The sequence below is a fragment of the Aythya ferina genome (genome assembly GCF_964211825.1).
Source record: "Aythya ferina genome assembly, chromosome: 2".
Classification (NCBI taxonomy): domain Eukaryota; kingdom Metazoa; phylum Chordata; class Aves; order Anseriformes; family Anatidae; genus Aythya; species Aythya ferina.
This window is the reverse complement of record NC_140297.1, coordinates 141,891,787-141,909,347: the sequence shown is the minus strand read 5'-3', so window position 1 is coordinate 141,909,347 and position 17,561 is coordinate 141,891,787. Positions and strand designations below refer to the sequence as shown.

At 34.9% G+C, this 17,561-nt stretch overlaps 1 protein-coding gene across 2 annotated transcripts in view; it reads left to right on the top strand.

The window, feature by feature from the left end:
• The window catches only part of ANGPT1 (angiopoietin 1), a 188,221-nt gene that overhangs the window by 122,052 nt on the left and 48,608 nt on the right, over window positions 1-17,561 (top strand). For both annotated transcript variants that reach the window (XM_084509721.1, XM_084509722.1), the window contains exon 6: window positions 1,512-1,613. In XM_084509721.1, the coding sequence (XP_084365847.1) occupies window positions 1,512-1,613 (102 nt within the window). The remainder of the gene's footprint in view (window positions 1-1,511; window positions 1,614-17,561) is intronic.

The following is a 17,561-nucleotide window of genomic DNA, read 5'->3' as shown; positions in this document are numbered from 1 at the left end:
TTTTGACTCACAGTGTCTTCCCTGAATGAGGAATAGGGCCAAGAAGTTTGTCAAGCAGTCATGAGTGTTTTTTTTTTGTTGTTTTTTTTTTTGTTTTTTTTTTTTGTGGTTTCTCTAAATCAAGTTCACATGCTTGCACTGTTCAATATTCTGTTTCCTTCCTATACCTACACTGTGAATTCATTTGGCATGCCTAGAGCAACTTAAAACAAAAGCACTTGCACAGGATTACTATGACAATGCTTATGACTAGGAAATACTTCAAATTGTTTTGCCTGAGGGTGGAATATGGCTGTCTAAGGAAGATTTTTTATTTAACTGTATTGGATACTAACCTTCAATTTGGCAAAGCAACTTAAAGCTTTAAGTTACTGTCCAGTGTTGCCTTGTTGATGGGAATGCCAGAAGCTAAGCAGGTAGATGACACCTCTTCGACCTTCTTACATATGAACATCTTTCTTAAAAAGGTGAATATAACAATACAAGTGCACAGTCAAGTGAAATTTAGGATAGCTGCAGTGCCATTATGTGATAGATGAATACCTGGGAATTAAAATTTGCTTCAATGAGTAGCACTGGGAGACTTAGTTGGGTCTTAAAATCAAGTGTCCTATAATAATGAGTACTATCATTTGCCACACACCAAGAAAAGTGAATGGCTAAGCAGTGTTCATAATTTTTCATAATTTATTTTGTATGATTTAAAAAAGATAATGTAATGAGTGGAAAAATAATAAAAAAAATAATATCCATTTTTAAAATTTAAGATTGTTAATAGATTTCAATTGACACAATATTCTAACATTAAGCTTCAGCAACATTGTTAAACTGTTAAATTACCCTTAATACACAGACTTTCAATATCAAAGTTAGAATTTTATCAGTGCAATGATGGCAGGATATGATCTTAGAGGTTCAGCACAGGTGTTAGTGTGATAAGACCTCTGTACTTGAGTCTGTTCCTATGTTCTCTGTCATCCACAAAACAGGCTAGACTGAGATCAATTATCTGTGTTTTCAGACACTGCCTGACACACTGACACATTACAATGCAAGTCAAACCAGAATAATCTCATCTTTGCTACATTTTGGACCCCTTGAATTGGTATTTCCTGTAAGAATTCCTAAAGCTTCTTTCTTAGAATGTGATATAACTATAGGGAACATTATTATCACTGAAAAACACACCTCTGTTTGGAAGAAGGCAGAAGTTTCAGGGGAACTGCAGAGAAAATACAGAAGGAACATAAAAGGAATGTGAAGAGGAAAACTGAGGATGCTGAGGGAGGTGATGGGGAAATATTCTTGTGCAATATGCTGAACGAATAGGAAACTTTACAGGGATAATTACTCTGAACATAAGAGCTCAGAATGTTCTAATGAGGGTTGTGAGAATGAGGCATGAATCCATAGGAAAACAGACTTCCTTAATGCCATTATTCACATTTTCGCCTCTCTAAAATGACAGAATTCCAAAGCAAGTATCTCTTCTTTTTTTTATTACTGCACAGGTCTTTTGCAATATGGAAATAGCTGGAGGAGGATGGACAGTTATACAGCACCGAGAAGACGGGAGTTTGGATTTCCAAAAAGGCTGGAAAGAATACAAAATGGTAAGGTGAAAAATATGGAATAGCTGTACAGTTAGTTACATTTCAAATAGTACTGTCAATTAGTACTGTCTTATGCTGATAGGTCTGTCTATAATGGTCTGATATAGTCTTTTATGAGCTACCTTTTTCAAGTCTGTTACTTTTTTAAAGTCATAATACTATTTTTACTCAGTTAGTTTGGTATTATTTCCCATAACGTAGGCTTTCTGTCAGATCAGTTACTAAGTTTAAAATGAGGTCATGCTCAGGCATAAGCAGTAAAGAATATCATTGTCTGCCCTTCTGAAGTTTTGACTTGCTTTGATGTTAAGGTGTAATGAGGATGTGATGATGTTCCTAATCCATAGATGTTTTCAGCTAAGGGGAGCTCCTTCAGAACTTGGAGCATCTTAGATAGGAATGAAGAGTTTTACTGGGGTCTATCCCAAGCCATACAACACCTCTGCCAATCAAGCCAATGCACTGGAAATGTTGATACTTCAGATAGGATTAAAAGAAAATAAATAACTTACCAAATTACAGATGCCATGACTTTATCTGGCTATTTTCCCATTGCAAACTCAAAAAAATTTTACTCCAGTCTAAACAACTTCTGAACTTTTCATTTGCTCCATGATCACACTTCTTGATGGAGCTTCTCCTTTTCTTTGAGTCCCCACGGACTGGCTTATATTGCAGTGACATTCCCAATGAAATTTTCAGAACTATGCAATCAGCTTGGAATAGGAAAATCTTTTTTCCAATGTTTTTCAAAAAACACCATATGAAAATAGAATTTAGAATGTTTTAATAAGAAAGCAATCTTACATCAGTAACAATTTATATGGGAAAAAGTTCTTTTATGGAACTTATTATTTCAGAAAAAAAAAATCAAATTATTTAACAACCAAAATGTCCTTTTGGATTCCATGGATCCTTTGTTTTCAATATTTGTATATCACTGGAAAATATAAGCTACAGGGATAGAATTAGTCATTTGGATTCAGATCTCTCCTACTATGGAAAGTTAGACGATGCAATCTATTTCATAATATATGTGAAGTAAAAATAATATTGAAATAACAAATATTTTTGAATTTATTTTCAAAATTGAACACAATTTTTTAGAATTCGTACAGAATGAAAAATCAGATTCTGTTTGGAGTTTTAAGTTAGCAGAAAATATGAAAACTATTCTACTCTATTTTGATTTGGAGTCAAATAAATTTTAAAACATAATTTATTTGGGGAACCAGAAATTTTAAGATTATCTTAGTTTTACTTACAAGGAAATTAGAATTTGTATATGCAAACAAACTTACTCTCTACATATCTGTTGTTTGAACTTATAGACACTACATTAGTTATTTGAGATTTACTCTGGTATTTTCTCCTGAAAATTTTCTGAGACCACTTAAAAAAAAACAGCTCTTCTATTTAAAAGTTTCCTTTGCAATGGTATGAACCTGTTAACAGTTATGAAGTTTATGTCTGGTTCATGCAGTCTGAATTCATTTTGCTTTTCCTTACAGATACCATAGTCTTTCTTATAAGAGATACTTTTTTTATACCAAATAAAAAGGATCTGTTTTGGACTTTTACTGATAATTATCCTAGGAGTAATGAGAAAAGTTGGGACATAGGTTTGTCTCTGCTTTCTGAACCGTTCTACTAAAGTAACTAATTGAGGTTCCTAGCTGCGAATATTTTATACGAACAAATATTGGATGATGGAGGACAGTGGAAACTCTGCAGATTACTGAAATATGATGGACTATGAGCTTCAAGAACATCACTGATGTCATAATTTCCTCATTGTTCAGAAAGTGTGTCCAGGTTTTATTAGATCACATCATAGCTCCTTCTTGACATATCTACCTGCTCTTTCTTCCAAAGGAAGCGAGGTAGTATGGTAGGAGATGCAATGTTTCTTAAAACAAGTTCAGACATTGCTTTCCAGATTTGCTAAAACATTCTTGTTTTGCTAGTAGTTCACTAGGGCCTCTAATCTAACTGAAATAAACAATATCATAACAACATAATATCAACAATAATAAGTCTCTGGGGGTTCTTTTACTTTCAGTGCATTTGGTTCTTATTGGAAAAGAATCTTGAAAACTGGGAAATTTTCAGTTACAAACAGCTACTGACTGACAGCTTTTGAGCTGGGACTCAGGCCACCAGACTGCAGTGCTGCAAGTACCCTTAGAAGTTACTGGCTTGTCTGGTTTTAGGAGGCCATCGCACATTTTCTCTGACTATAAACTGAGGTCCTTATAGCAGGTAACTCAGAAAGGGTGTATCATAGAATGAATCATAGAATGGCTTGAGTTGGAAGGGACTTTAAAGATCATCTAGTTCCAACCCCCCTGACATGGTCAGGGATGCCACCCACTAGATCAGGTTACCCAGGGCATCATCCAACCTGGTCTTGAACACCTCCGGGGATGGGGCATACACAGCTTCTCTCAGCAACATGGCATAATCTCTGCAAAGGTGAGTGACAGCACTGCTGGGTTACAGGAATTACCCAGCACCAATTCACCCTGCAGACAGTCTTTGAGACGATCATTGTCTTTTATTCAGTTTCATGCTGGTGCCTTCAGTGTATATAGAATTACCTGAGTTTCTGTTCAATTTTCCAGACACCAACACAGGAAACACATTGATAGAGAGATAAAGTAGCTATAAATATTTCAAAATTAGGAAATACACAGCTCAATCCATACTTGAATAAGCAGAAAGTCAGTGATACTGCAATAATAGTGGCATTAACATTTTCTTCTTTTTCTTTTGGCTCCATTGCTGCAGGTGTCCAATCTCTACTCTGGAAAATAAAATCAAACATTCTTTGGTACCTAAAACAGTAGCTGATGAATAAAAATTCTCTTATTCACTTCTATTCTGCTATACAAGACTAGCGATGCCATCTTCTTTCTCAGTGGCAAAAGTGCTTACCAGTATCGTTCATTTTTGGCCTCAGTCATGTGCCATGCAGTATAATTCTTGCATTCACTCCTAAGAACTCATTTCTGACTACAAATTCTCTTCAACAATTTCACTTTTAAATATTCAGATATACAAATTTGAAGAAATTCAGAGGAAATCCTTTGAGTTCCTCCTCCTGTCCTTTTCTTACCAGTATTTGCAGTGGATTTTCCATGTTACTATTTGTTTCTTATGAGAAACATTTAAAGTTGAGCATCAAGTAATTCCTTTAACAACAGCAGCTAATATCACCCTGAAGCAGGTTTCTACCATTTTTCATACTTCCTTGTTTGAAGTGGGAATTAGAGTTATGACTTCTGGAAAGAGAATGTCTTAAAAAAAAAAAAAAAAAAAAAAAAAAAAAAAAAAAAAGTTGCTTACCTGAGCCACTTTTATAAAGGGGGTTTCTACAGGCTGAATTTCTAAGGCAGTTTCTGGCTTTTATTAGGCGGTCATTAGCAATAATCACATCCAAACAAAGTATTAGGTCATGTGCTAACTTGGCTATTGAGACTCCTTGCTCAAATTCCAGATTTTCAGTTCTTGGATAAATATACCTTTCCCAGTCATTGTCTCCATTTTTGCCAAATTGGGTAATGGATATTGGATTCCCTATTCTCTAGCCTTTCAGCATGCCTAGTTTAAAAATTTCCATGAATCTCACAGAAATTATTCCATGCTCAATATCTAAACATTCACTATCAGTTTCCTGGAGGGGTTCTAGGGAGCCAAGTCAACTGGGGTCTTCCTCAGACCTTTAAAATATTTTCTTTCTTTCTGTCATTGAGTAAAGACTCTCAGTAGGTATTTGAAATTGCATGCCTTGGCCAGCTCACAGCAAACCTTTTCCTTGCCATTTTTTTTTTTTTTTTCTCCATGCATGTCAGTATTTAACTGTACTGCATGCCTTTATTGCTACAGTATTGCCATTTCCTTTCTCTAATGAAAAAAAGCTATCACTTTCTTAATCGTTCATAATGTCATGATCTAGATTGGGATCACAAGTGTATATTAGATCCACAGCTGCATTTCTAAGCTTTATGGTAACTACCCCCTATCTTCGTGACCAGCAGCTGGTTTTCTTTTGTTTTTTTGAGGCAAGCATGAACTACAGCAGTAAATTTCACACCCCCTTAACCTCATGTTCCTGATTAGTATCTGAGTCCAACACCAGTTCAGTGCTTAAAACAAATGTGCTGCCAATTTATCTTAAAAGTCATCACTAGCATCTGTGCATGCCTGAAAAGCACATCTACATTTCATTTGTGTTGGGATTTTTTTTTTCTTCTTAAAGATGCTGGGTCAGATTGATCTTTAGCTCCATAGTGCCTATGTGGTAAGATGCCAGAGTAGGATAATTTTGACTTTTTTATGGCCTAATGAGAGCTGGACCATAGAGGTGGTTATCAGAACTTTCTCAGGAAATATTTCTCAATGCAGCTTTAGTGGGCATTTGGATTATGTTATCTGGAATAATCTGACTTTTGTCAGAGCCTCAGTGAACTATAACTGGTGTAGCAAGTCTTGTGAGCCATGTCTTATGCTTACCTAAAAGACATCTGTACTCCTCTATACATTGTAAGTACATCTTTAATTTTCTTCTTGGCATGATGAAAATGAAAACCTTTTTGGTATGGTTACTACACATCATTTCTGTGAGTAAGTTCTTGCTCAAAGATAAGTCTCTCCCAATTTCTTGGAGACTGTCTGTCTTGCGGCAGTCAAGTTAATGGTTAAGTTATTCACCAGTCCTTGCAAGTCTGACTGTAAGCTGTGTATTTAGGCTTCTGAGTCTGCCTGAACTATTCATAGCAAGAGCTACTGCTCCAACAAAGATTTTACTTCTGTCTGCCATGTTCATTTTGAAAACTTCCAGACATCACTTACATTTAATTTTTATTTTCAAAGTGTCTAGCTCCTGTTTTAGAAGGTGGTCTCCTAACTCCTTTTGTGGTCTCCAGCTATTCCTATGTTCACTTTTGGTACAATTGTTTCTGCCCACCTTTCAAATTATCTCCAAATTCTGACTTTTGTTTTGTTACATATTGCCTCAGTAGCAATATTAACTTGATTTTTTTTTTTTTCTAAAAATAAGTCCTCACCACAATTAACATTGTGTTTGACCTGAGCCAAGAGGCAAAACCTCAAGCTGTTGTACTGTTCCCTTCTGGAACATTAATTGATGATGAATATTTCTCTGTTGCAATTTTGTCCATTTACAAAGAGTATGCAGATTCCTTTTTTCCCCAAATACAAGAAACAGTGAAAAAAAAAAATACAGACAGAGCTCTGCCCCCTTCCTGTCATATTAGATTATTATGTTCATCACTTTCTCTTTCAAGTGAGACAGACTGCGTAAAAAGCAATGCACAAGGCACATTTTTAAATTGTTTGTGCATGCTTTATGATTCTTGTTCCATTATTTTTGTGGAGAACAACTTCAGATGCACATGTGTTTATTTTTAAAACAAAAAATACATAAACCATATGGCCTGGCTGAGTAGAATATTCTTGACAAAAAAAAAAAAAAAAAGACAAATTTGAATGCTCATGTTATGGAAAAAATATATTTTGTAGTCCTCAGTTTCATTAAATCTAGTTATTCTAAATTAATTATATATCTTCTTGTGGGTTATCAGTAATTAAGCTGTTATGCATTGATATGGCCACAAAATCTTTACACCACTTGTACAGTAGTCTAATTTTACTGACACATTTCTGTATTCCCATGTTCTTTGAAACAGAGCTCACATACTATCAAATAACAGCTCTGGAGATGGTTACAATACTCTGTCTGTAACTATTCCATATTAGATGATTTTGTCAAAAGCATATTTTTTGAATCTTCATTGATGCTAATGTTTTCCCTTTAGGGTAAAGAAAAGCAATTACTGTGAGCTAAATAGTATGTTCTTTAGCAAGCATATAATGTAGCTCACTGGCTTCACAGGATGTCAAGTACAGCAATGGCTACTGACACTAACTTCACCTGTCTGTAATGATACATGTAATAGCTAGAGATTCCTAGCTACCAACGTGCCTGTGGTTTTACAACAGTAAGATGTAAAACATCTTCATTGATTTGGCTTGAGCTACATTCAAATCAATCTTCCTTTTCTTTTTTTTTTTTTTTTTCTTTTTTTTTGGTCACAGACATTAATTTAAAGAAGCATAAGCCAAGCAACAAAACCATAACATGCGTACATTACCTGAAAAGTGTGATCTTTGACTGCTCTCATATTAGAAGAAATTTTCATCTCCACTGTTGTTACCCCAAAATCATCTGACTATGAAGGATCACACCAAGGGCAAAGATATGCAGCTGCTCTTGATAACTAGCTAACAGGATGTTATAATAAGATCTTATGTCTTTCTGCCAAGAAGGCCTGTGGTTCCCTGTTTTGCACAGAAGGGATTAAGAGGATGGTGGTCCTACTTGCATTTGATTCAGTTTCTCCTTCTTCAACTCCTTTACCATATCTGTGCTAGCACACTGAACAGAGCTATAGCCTAAGTGTGAACACAGACTTTTGACACAAAATCCACAATGTTAATTTTTTATTGGAGTTTTGGTCTAACTTAATTCCCTAAATAATGCCCAAGTAGTTAGGAGTAATGGGCCATTCTCAACTGACAGTTTGCATAAGTTTGCCTTGTTTTCAGAGGCGAGAAATTTTTGCTCTAAGTACAAATTATTCTATTCTTCATCTCAGCAAAGGCAGGGACTTGTTGCTTCAGTAGGGACTTCAGAGCACACATCAGAACAGTTTCTCTTTTCTTCTGTGGCTGAGTGAAACAGGTGTGAAGAGAAGAATTGCTGGATCATAGAACATGAGGCATTTTGAAGATTATATGGGATTAGGAAAAGAATATAAAAGGTTTCCTGAAAGCAGGAGAGCCTTCAGAGCACTACCTGTGCTCCATCCATCCGTCTATCTATATGCCTCTCTGTAGTATTGGAGACACATCCTATACTTTACTTTATTTTTTTCTGCAGAAACCAATTCACTTTTTTCCCTGGAAGTAGTGTAAAGAATTATATAAAATACATTGCAATATCAGCATGGTTCTTCCTGAAAAATGGAGGAAAGGATGGACCTGTGAGAAAGGCAAGAGCTCGGGAAAACACGTCCTTAGAAAAGACAGAAGGCGTGCTGCTTCTGTAATGGAAACAAACAAGATGGGAGGCAAGGGGGAGAGGGAGAGGAGTAGAATTATTATGTTAAATGGATAAGCTCATGAGAATTAGGAGTGCAAGGGGATAAAAAAGGCACACTTCAGATACGAATAACTGTGACATAGGCACAAGTACATGCCTTACGATAGTACATTTCAAAGTCATGAGTTACAAATTTTCTGCATCTGAAAAAGCCATTTACTTCAAGAGACTGGGATATATGGCATGGAAGTCATTTGTTTCTTTGAAATATTTACAAAGTAATTTGAATATAAGGAAATGATTTTTAGTGACTGGAATGTGCATTAAGATATTCTGTGAGTAACGCCTTTCATGGAGACTCACAACTCTTTGATAAAGAGTTACATGTCACCCTACTTTATTAAAAAGTCACTTCTGACTTAAACTGTTACTCAGATGATTGTTACTTTCATCAGTGTTACAGAAAGAGCCAGCATGTTCTCTGCCTTTGCTGAGTCTAAAGCATGTCCAGTGGAGACAGACATGATAGCAAAATGATGAGAGACAGTATTCACTTTTATGAAAACATGTTCATGAAAGTAATCGGGTTCTGATGAAGGCTTAAGCTACAGCGTGCATTTCTACTACATCTAAGGGAGCAAGGATGAAATCATATTTGTTCCAGAGAGTTTTGGATCACTAGACTGGGCAATGGAGCTGTTACCAAAGAAGGTCTCATCTTTACATTTTTGAATATTTTTGGATGGCAAAATTAAAATAAATAAATAAATAGTGTTATTTTAACAGTAGCACAGTTGTGTTTTAACTGTGTTACACTGAGCAGTCTTTACTATGCAAATATTACCAAATATTAATACCAGTTTCAAGAGTGGTGTTGGCACTTTTGCTTACTCTGCCTTCAGTGCTTTTACACCATCAGGGTATGTTGATAAGGCCCATGTAGTCTTCCAGTCTGTTAATAGAACCATGCAGGTTATTCCTTACATGTAAGACTTTTAATAAATTGTATGCAATGTTTCAACTTAATTAAACAACTATTTATCTTAATTCTTAAGCGTAATCATGGTAACAACCTTTCCTAGAATATCATCATTAAGATTAAAGTTTATTAAAGAAATTTTCTTACCAAAAATGGACATGCTATTGTACAACATCCAGGTGAGATTTTGAGAGGTTTTTGTCTGCATGTTTGCTTTTAATTAGTGATTTGAAGATTCAGCAGAGTTTTAGCAGAGATCATTAGGTATCTGCTCTGCTGTTCTCCAAATGACAGTTGTGTGCTTTCATCATGGCACAGCTTTCTCTTCAGGGAGGTGCATCCCGCCTTATCAGTTCCATTTGGGACTCACCAGAGCAGTCCTTCACCTTGGGATTCATGTCATATTAGCGCTATAATTATTTAAGTCTGGTGTCAGTCATTTTCTAGTGTCATTCAGTTATTAGTGCCTCAGTGATGTGCAATCTGGCTGGGCCAGATTGGGTGTTTGATGTGGATCGGTGGAGGAAAATTAGTTGTCTGGGGCACATTGCCAAGCCAGAGGTACCATTTGTTTGCACTTCAAACCTGAGCTCTGATGCTGGGATTCTTCTTCATGGGGAAGGCTGGGAAGCGTGTTTCATGGGAAACACATACTGCTGATACTGTGTGTGTTTGGGAAAGAGAAAGGAAGAAGTGAATTTAACTTCTGTATGTCTACTGAAACATTTGGTTTAGAATGAAGTGCTGCAACCTGAACTGCTGCAGGACATGAACAAGATTGCGAGAGGTACTTTTCAAACTTGGAACACTGGTGGAGACATTCGTTTCTGTATTTAAATTGAAAGTAACTTAAGTTTTGTTTTAGTCTTCTCAGAAGGTACCTCTAGCTTCCAAACATATTTTTAAAACTTTCCACCAAATATTTATGGGTATTTCATAGAAATAATTATAAATATTTTACTAAATTTTTAAAGTTAACATTCTTTAACTCATTCATTCTTTGAGGAAAATTAAAGTTATTTCTATATTTAAATATATATATACAATGAATAATTTGACATGATGGAAATGGAGAAGTAAACTGAATGATTTAGAATTTATCTTAAACAAAATCCATTCCACATTCTCAGCTGAGGCAAAAGGAGCTGAATACACTTTATGTCTTCTGGAAGACACTGCTGCTTTAAAACACTGAATTATTATCTGCTTTATTCAGTGAATTGTCTGACAGGAGATGAACCCATAGAATATATTGACTGTGTCTGGTTTCAATTTTGTTTTGTCTATAAAAAGTCAAAGCTTCCTATGAACATTATCAGACAAAATAAATAAAGTAAGAGAGATAATTGTTTAATGAACTTGAAGTAACATGATTCAAGCAGAATACCCCCACAGCTTTTGCCAAGCCTAATAAAACTCTTTTGCACCCTACTTATTATTTTTGAATAAGTATCAACTCTGTAAATTCTTCAGGTCATTTTTTAAACCAGTACTGAATTCAGCCTCTTTGTACTCATGACTGCTTTAGTACTTTTGTCTCTGTTAATGATTGTGCAATTGGAAATGAGCTGATATTGAACCCGGATGTCATCTAGAGTAAATATTATAAAATATGGTACTATTCTCTGTGATTCTGGGTGCTAAATGCATTAATACATATAACAGGAAAATATTTTTGTTTCTTTTTACTTTTTTATCATAACAATTGGGCATTGTGTCTGAATATACACAATTTAACAATTTACTATATAGCTGTAGGTGTAAAGAACCTTTGCTTCATCCTAGTACATATATGTATAATAATATGTATAATTTCTGCTTTCTTTGGTCTGAAAATAAGTTGTGTTATCATGTCTACAAGAACAATCTATTCTAAATGTAGTACAAAGCATTAACAGATTATTCCTTTTTTTTTTTTTTTAAACAAACAAACAAACAAACAAAAACATTGACTTATTGTGATCTTTTACATCTTTTTAACAACTTATTTTTATCAAACTTGGCCAAAATACAATCATAATGCAGTTTTTCATCAGCAGCAAAAATATAAATGTTTCCAGTTTGTGAAAAATGAAATGAAACAAGAAAATAATTTATACTAGGTCAGTGTATATAGATACACTGTAGATATTTCTGTATCCTGCCTGTGGCTAGTGGTGGGCCGTTAAGAAAGCATATTAGTGAATGCAAGCAGTCTCCCAGCTTCCATAGAGTATTAATGAGGAAAATGTATGACAGCTTTGAAAACTTCTGGAAATTTCTGGCCTTTCCCTATTATGATAACCACTCTTTTGGGAACTTAAAGTGTCTGGTTTGCCATTCATCCCAAAACCTTTTGCAGATTTTAATGGAAAAGCAAAATTAGTTTTTTGGAATAAAATATAAAGTTTAAGGAGTAAATCCCTGTACTTGGAAACATCTAATGGATGAAATATAGAAAGCTAATGACAAAATAGTGTCTCTTAGTCACTTAGAATGCAGTTTTGGAACAGTACTTAAAGCCCTCTGGGTTTTAAAGGGACGTAAAATGTAGTTAACTATAAACACATTCACAAAATACAGATGTTCCTTCTCCTAGTAGATTGATAGCTGAGGATAACTTGGATCACCTCATGTGCTTCCTTGAGTTTAAGTGCAAAGCTTTTAACATGAAGTATCTCTTATAGCCATATGAATAAATAAAAATTAAAAAAAAAAAAAAAAAAGTAATGAAAAAAAGACAAGTATGTTGACAGAGTCGATATCTAATAGGAAAAAAAAAAATGTGTTTAATGACAGGTGACTGGTTTGGGTCAGGAATATGTAGCTTCTAATTTTAACTTTTAAGATAAAACACTATGCCCAAAGCTACTCTCAAAATGAAACTTCTAGTCTATAGAAATTAACAAACATGGTTTTAGGCAAGGCTGAAGTCATCTTATCACTTGACGCCCCACGGAGTTGAGCAACAGTATGGGCATAACTGTTCTGTTAACTAAAATGCTTGGCTTTCATTATTTGATTTTCAGTACTGAATGATTACTGAATTGCATCATGAACAGTAAGACTAATGAGGTCTGCTTTTCTGTGGATTTTTTTGTTCTGTGTACCGCATAGAAGTGCCATTCACTTTATTAAAAATCTCCCTAATCTGTTACTTTCTAAGATTTTCTGTGGCAATAGCTTGAGTTCCCCTTTTATGTCCCTCAAATTTCTCCCAGATGTCTAAGGATCCCTCAGAGGCAATATGTGCTAAGCATCTGCGCTTGGCTGGTGAGTCTGTGTCTGCTGATAGAGGTAGTTGGAACTAGCTGGTAGTTGGTAGCCTTTCTCCCTGGGGCTACTCGTCCCAGGCAGCAGTTCTGAAACTTTGCTAAACTTCATGTTTGTGAATGTTTGTTTGTCTATCCCATTCTCAAAAGTGTTCAAAAGGCATTGTGCAAAAATAGCAGTCAGGTGGGCTTCACAATTTCATTAGCTTGTTTCCTTAAGTTTTCTGGCTGAAGAGAAAAAAAAAAAAAAAAAAAAAAAGTATTTGAAGATAAAATTCTGAGCTGTATTTGATGTATTTGAAGGTTAAAGACACTGAAGAAAAATCAAGAGTTTGGCATGACCTTTTTTTTACTACCATTTTCTATGCCACCCTTGGGGTTGGGAATAGAAATTAAAAATTAATTCATGCTTTTCATTTTTTTTGTTTGTTTGTTTGAGAAGAATACGCCATTTTCCTCTGCACACAAAAGTAGGTAAAGTAGTAGTGTTCTTTTACCAGTGGCAGTCTAAGTAAGATATAAAATAGAAAAGTGGTGTAGTTTTGAAGTAAGCCCAAATATCTGGTAACTACAGCGACCATGCAAGTCTTGGACACAAGTCTCTGGCACATCTGACACAGGGGCAGTAAATTGCAGACAAGATGTAAACAGCTGAGTTTGGCATAATGAGATTTTATTGTTTTCAACTCTTTGCTTTGCATAAATGTACTAATCCTGTCTGATTTAGACCTAATATATAGGTCTAAATAGGAATACCTGTTTGTTTGTTTGCTTTTCCAGACATATCAGGTGTTTAATAAAATATACTGCCCATTCTTAGGAATGTTCCTTCCTTCAGAGTTACTTTTTCTATTCCACTTACTTCCTTGGTTTCGCAGCAGCAATGAGTTTAATTAAAAAGAAGTTGCTCGTGACAAAGAAATAAAATACAGGTTTTTTTTGTTTGTTTTTTGTTTTTAATGAAAATTGGTTTCAATAATGCAGGTCTTCAGTAAAGCAAAACTATTACTCATTGGATTCAACAGTGCAAATGAAACAGGAATATTTTTAGTCTAGTAATTTCTACTGAGTTTCAATAATATAGTTCTTTCTAACGTAACTTATGTAGTGACTTTCCCCATTTTTTTTTTTTTTATATTTCTTTTTATATTCCTTCTGTTCTCTTTTGCTGCAACTTCATTTCCTCTGGTCAGGGGAGCAAACCACTTAGTGATAGATTTTCATCTTAGTGTAATAACATGTGAGAAAAGGGAGAAGAAAGTGTAAATGTGAATAAGAAAAATTATTTTTGTTTTTATTTCAGAATAATTATATACGGTGTCTGGAGTTTATATAGAACACATATGGGAACACATAATGTTAAAAAGCCACATGTATTACATCCTGAATAGGCTGTAATCTAAATAAGATAAGACACATATAGTTCAATAAAGCCACAGTTCAAAGGGGAGATCCCTCTGCTTGACAGCACTGGGAAAACGGGAGAAAGGATTTCCTGAAAATCTTCTTTTAAAGGGATAGAGCTGATAGGAATAATATATCTTTTATGAATAAGAAACCATACAGATATTAAAGAAATATATTTTAGCTGGTATTTAAACACCTATGCTCCAATGATAAACCAACTTCTGACTTCTGGATTTTAGGGGGGGAAAGTGTCTGCTTGCCATGGTAGTCATGGCAAAGCATGTTCCTCTGTGACAAGTGGCAGTGGCCACGGGTAAAAGATGTTGATCAGAGATCAACCACTGGCTGCTCTGGTGTGGCACTGCCAAAGTTTCTGGAAAAGGAATGACCATGTGTGTGAGCCACCGGGCAGAGAGATAAGGCAAGGAGATGAAATGTGGGAGGTGTTCCAGCACGGTTGGAATGAGATAATCCTTAAGGTCCCTTCCAACTCAAACCTTTCTATGATTCTATAAAAGAACAAAAGGAACAAGTATAAAATGTTGAAAGCTATTTAGCTGCATTTAGAGTTTATGCTGGTGAGGAATGAGCCCTTGTATTTTAGGGAAGTATTTACAAAGTCAAATATGCATGCAAATGCAATCAAAGCAGTAGGTTAGAGATACAGACACAGCATTATGGAGCAGGGGAGCTTGAGGAGCCCTGCTTGAAGAGCAGGGCTCACACTGAGAGACTGATATGGTCAGAGCAAGATTTTGACAGGATTAGCTACAATCAATTTTACAGTGGCTTAAATAGGAAATTATCAATTAGAAATAAGGACATAATTAAAGAATGTGCAGGAAAGGAAATGCCAAATAATAATATCCTTCTATATTTCAGCTTGAGTCTTCTCTGATAGTCATCACAGTCCAAGGTTTTCAAATTCATTTTCTTTAGAAGTTTGCAGCTAGGATACCTGTGCTTTGCTTGACTAAAGTCTTAGCTATGATGCACCTTCAAACAGGGGCAGCACACCTACCAGGAAGGCAGGATTTCATCCTCATATGCCCCAACTAGCTGAGGCTGGAGCTTGGACAGTGAAAGAGAAAGGACAGCAAAAGAGAGAGGACCATATTTTCAGTGTTTCCATCTCACATTAGGAGTGACTAAAACATCTTACATGATGTTGATTTCTTTTGAACATTTCTTACAGACATATTTCCCTAACTTCTAGTCCTGTTGAGGGATTTTTGAAACAGCAAGAATCCCATGGCTTGCTGTAGCTGAGCAAACCAAGCTACCAGGGCAACTATGAGAAGTTCCCATGACAGTGTTCCCACATTGCCCAATTGAGGAATTCAGGAAAATATTGTTACCAGTAGCTGGCTTCAAGGACAAGGTCTATGTGACTGCTAATCACAAGGGTTTTTTTTTCTTGCAGGTGGGGTTGTTTTCTTGCAGTTGTTTGTCTGAGTGCTTTTGACCAATAATCTTGTGTGAAACACTGTCCGCCCCTGTTAAGTTCACTATAAAGGTTAGGCTATTTGGGCAATAAAATAGAGCATGATCTGACTCTACTGGTGTCTGTTGTGTTTTCGGCCGTGCTTCCTGCAGCATAGTCCAAAAGAAGTCTTTTCATATTGCCCTCATTTAAAAAATAAATGCTTTCTGAAAATGTTCACATTTGTTCTTGAAAATTGCAATGAATCAATTAATGACAGATCACATGGTTTAATTTGTGATTTGAAACTGGGAGAAAATGTCAATTGTTATTGCAGAGAGAAATGTACCGTTGTGAATGATGAAGGAAAATACATGAGATTGGATTCAGTCTAGTCTCCAAAAGTAGAAATGTTTTACTGTTCTTTTCTGTTGTTTCTTTCGTATATATGGAAGTCACAGCTTAGCTACAGAGGGTGAATTGTATCAAAGACAAGAACATAATCCAATCTTTCTTTTCATATGATGAAGAAATTTTCACAAGGGTCTTCTAAAAACATTCTTGGGATATCAGTATAGGCAAACCAGCAAGTTTCCAGTTCTCCTTTTTCCTAACTTGAGAAATATGAATAAGCATGAAGTAGTCATGTTGAAGTAGATCTTCACAGAAATAGATTGCAATTTTAATATACTGAGGACAAAAGAATGAAGCTGGCAGTTCCCAGGTATGACTAAAGTAATAGTTTATAAAGAACAGTAATTTTAATATTACATACATGTATTACATATTAAATATTAAATATATAAATATAATATATATATAAATAGTAAATGAAATTCATTACATTAATGGAAACTTTAAATTTAATATGGTAAAATATTAATTAAAATTTATACAACTTTTAAACCTGGAAGATGCACAAAAATATCAGTTTAAGAGTGCAGTTTGAAAAATGGTCACACTTTATTTTTCCATGTTTGAAAAGTGGATAGCTTGCTTAACTGGAAATAAGACCATCTGAATATATGAAATGCGAGAAGAATTAAGTAACTTAAATTTTGTACTACTGCTTATTTTTCATTCTTAGAAAATAAAGTTACAGTATGCTTTCCTGTGCTTGGGATAGTCTATACAAATATTCTTAATTCCTTAAGTTAAAGATCTTAACATGAAATAACACATACAGATATCTTATGCCACCTCAGCAGGATGAGGAAAAATAAGCTTTATAGTAGACAAAATCCTAGACAATATAACCCTTAACAGATTAAGAATGAGAGAAATACATATTATAACAGGGGATATTTCACAGGCCATATCCTGTCCAACAGGTCTTATATACAGAAAAGGATTTTAAACCAAAATCCTCCTTCCTTCAGTTGTGACAGACAGTCATAGCAGAGGTACACTAATTTATTTTTCAGACATTAAAGCATGAGTTGTCCATCACAGCTAATTTGAATTCAGGGTATAATCTAGATTAGTCTCTTAAACCTTTTATAGTGTATAGCAGAATTCTGTTTTGGTTTAATTGTCTTAATGCTAATTAGTCATATTAACATCATATGAAATGTATTATAGAAGCTGACTGTTCAATATTACCATTTAAGGATGTTGCATCATACTATTAATATCTTGTAATTGTAATTTTCAATTGAAAAATCTCAACTGCCTTTAAAAATATCAGTTGAATTACACAACTCTTCTCCTACGTGGTAAGTATTTACTGACACATTTTAGAGGTTGTCAGACTGCATTATTG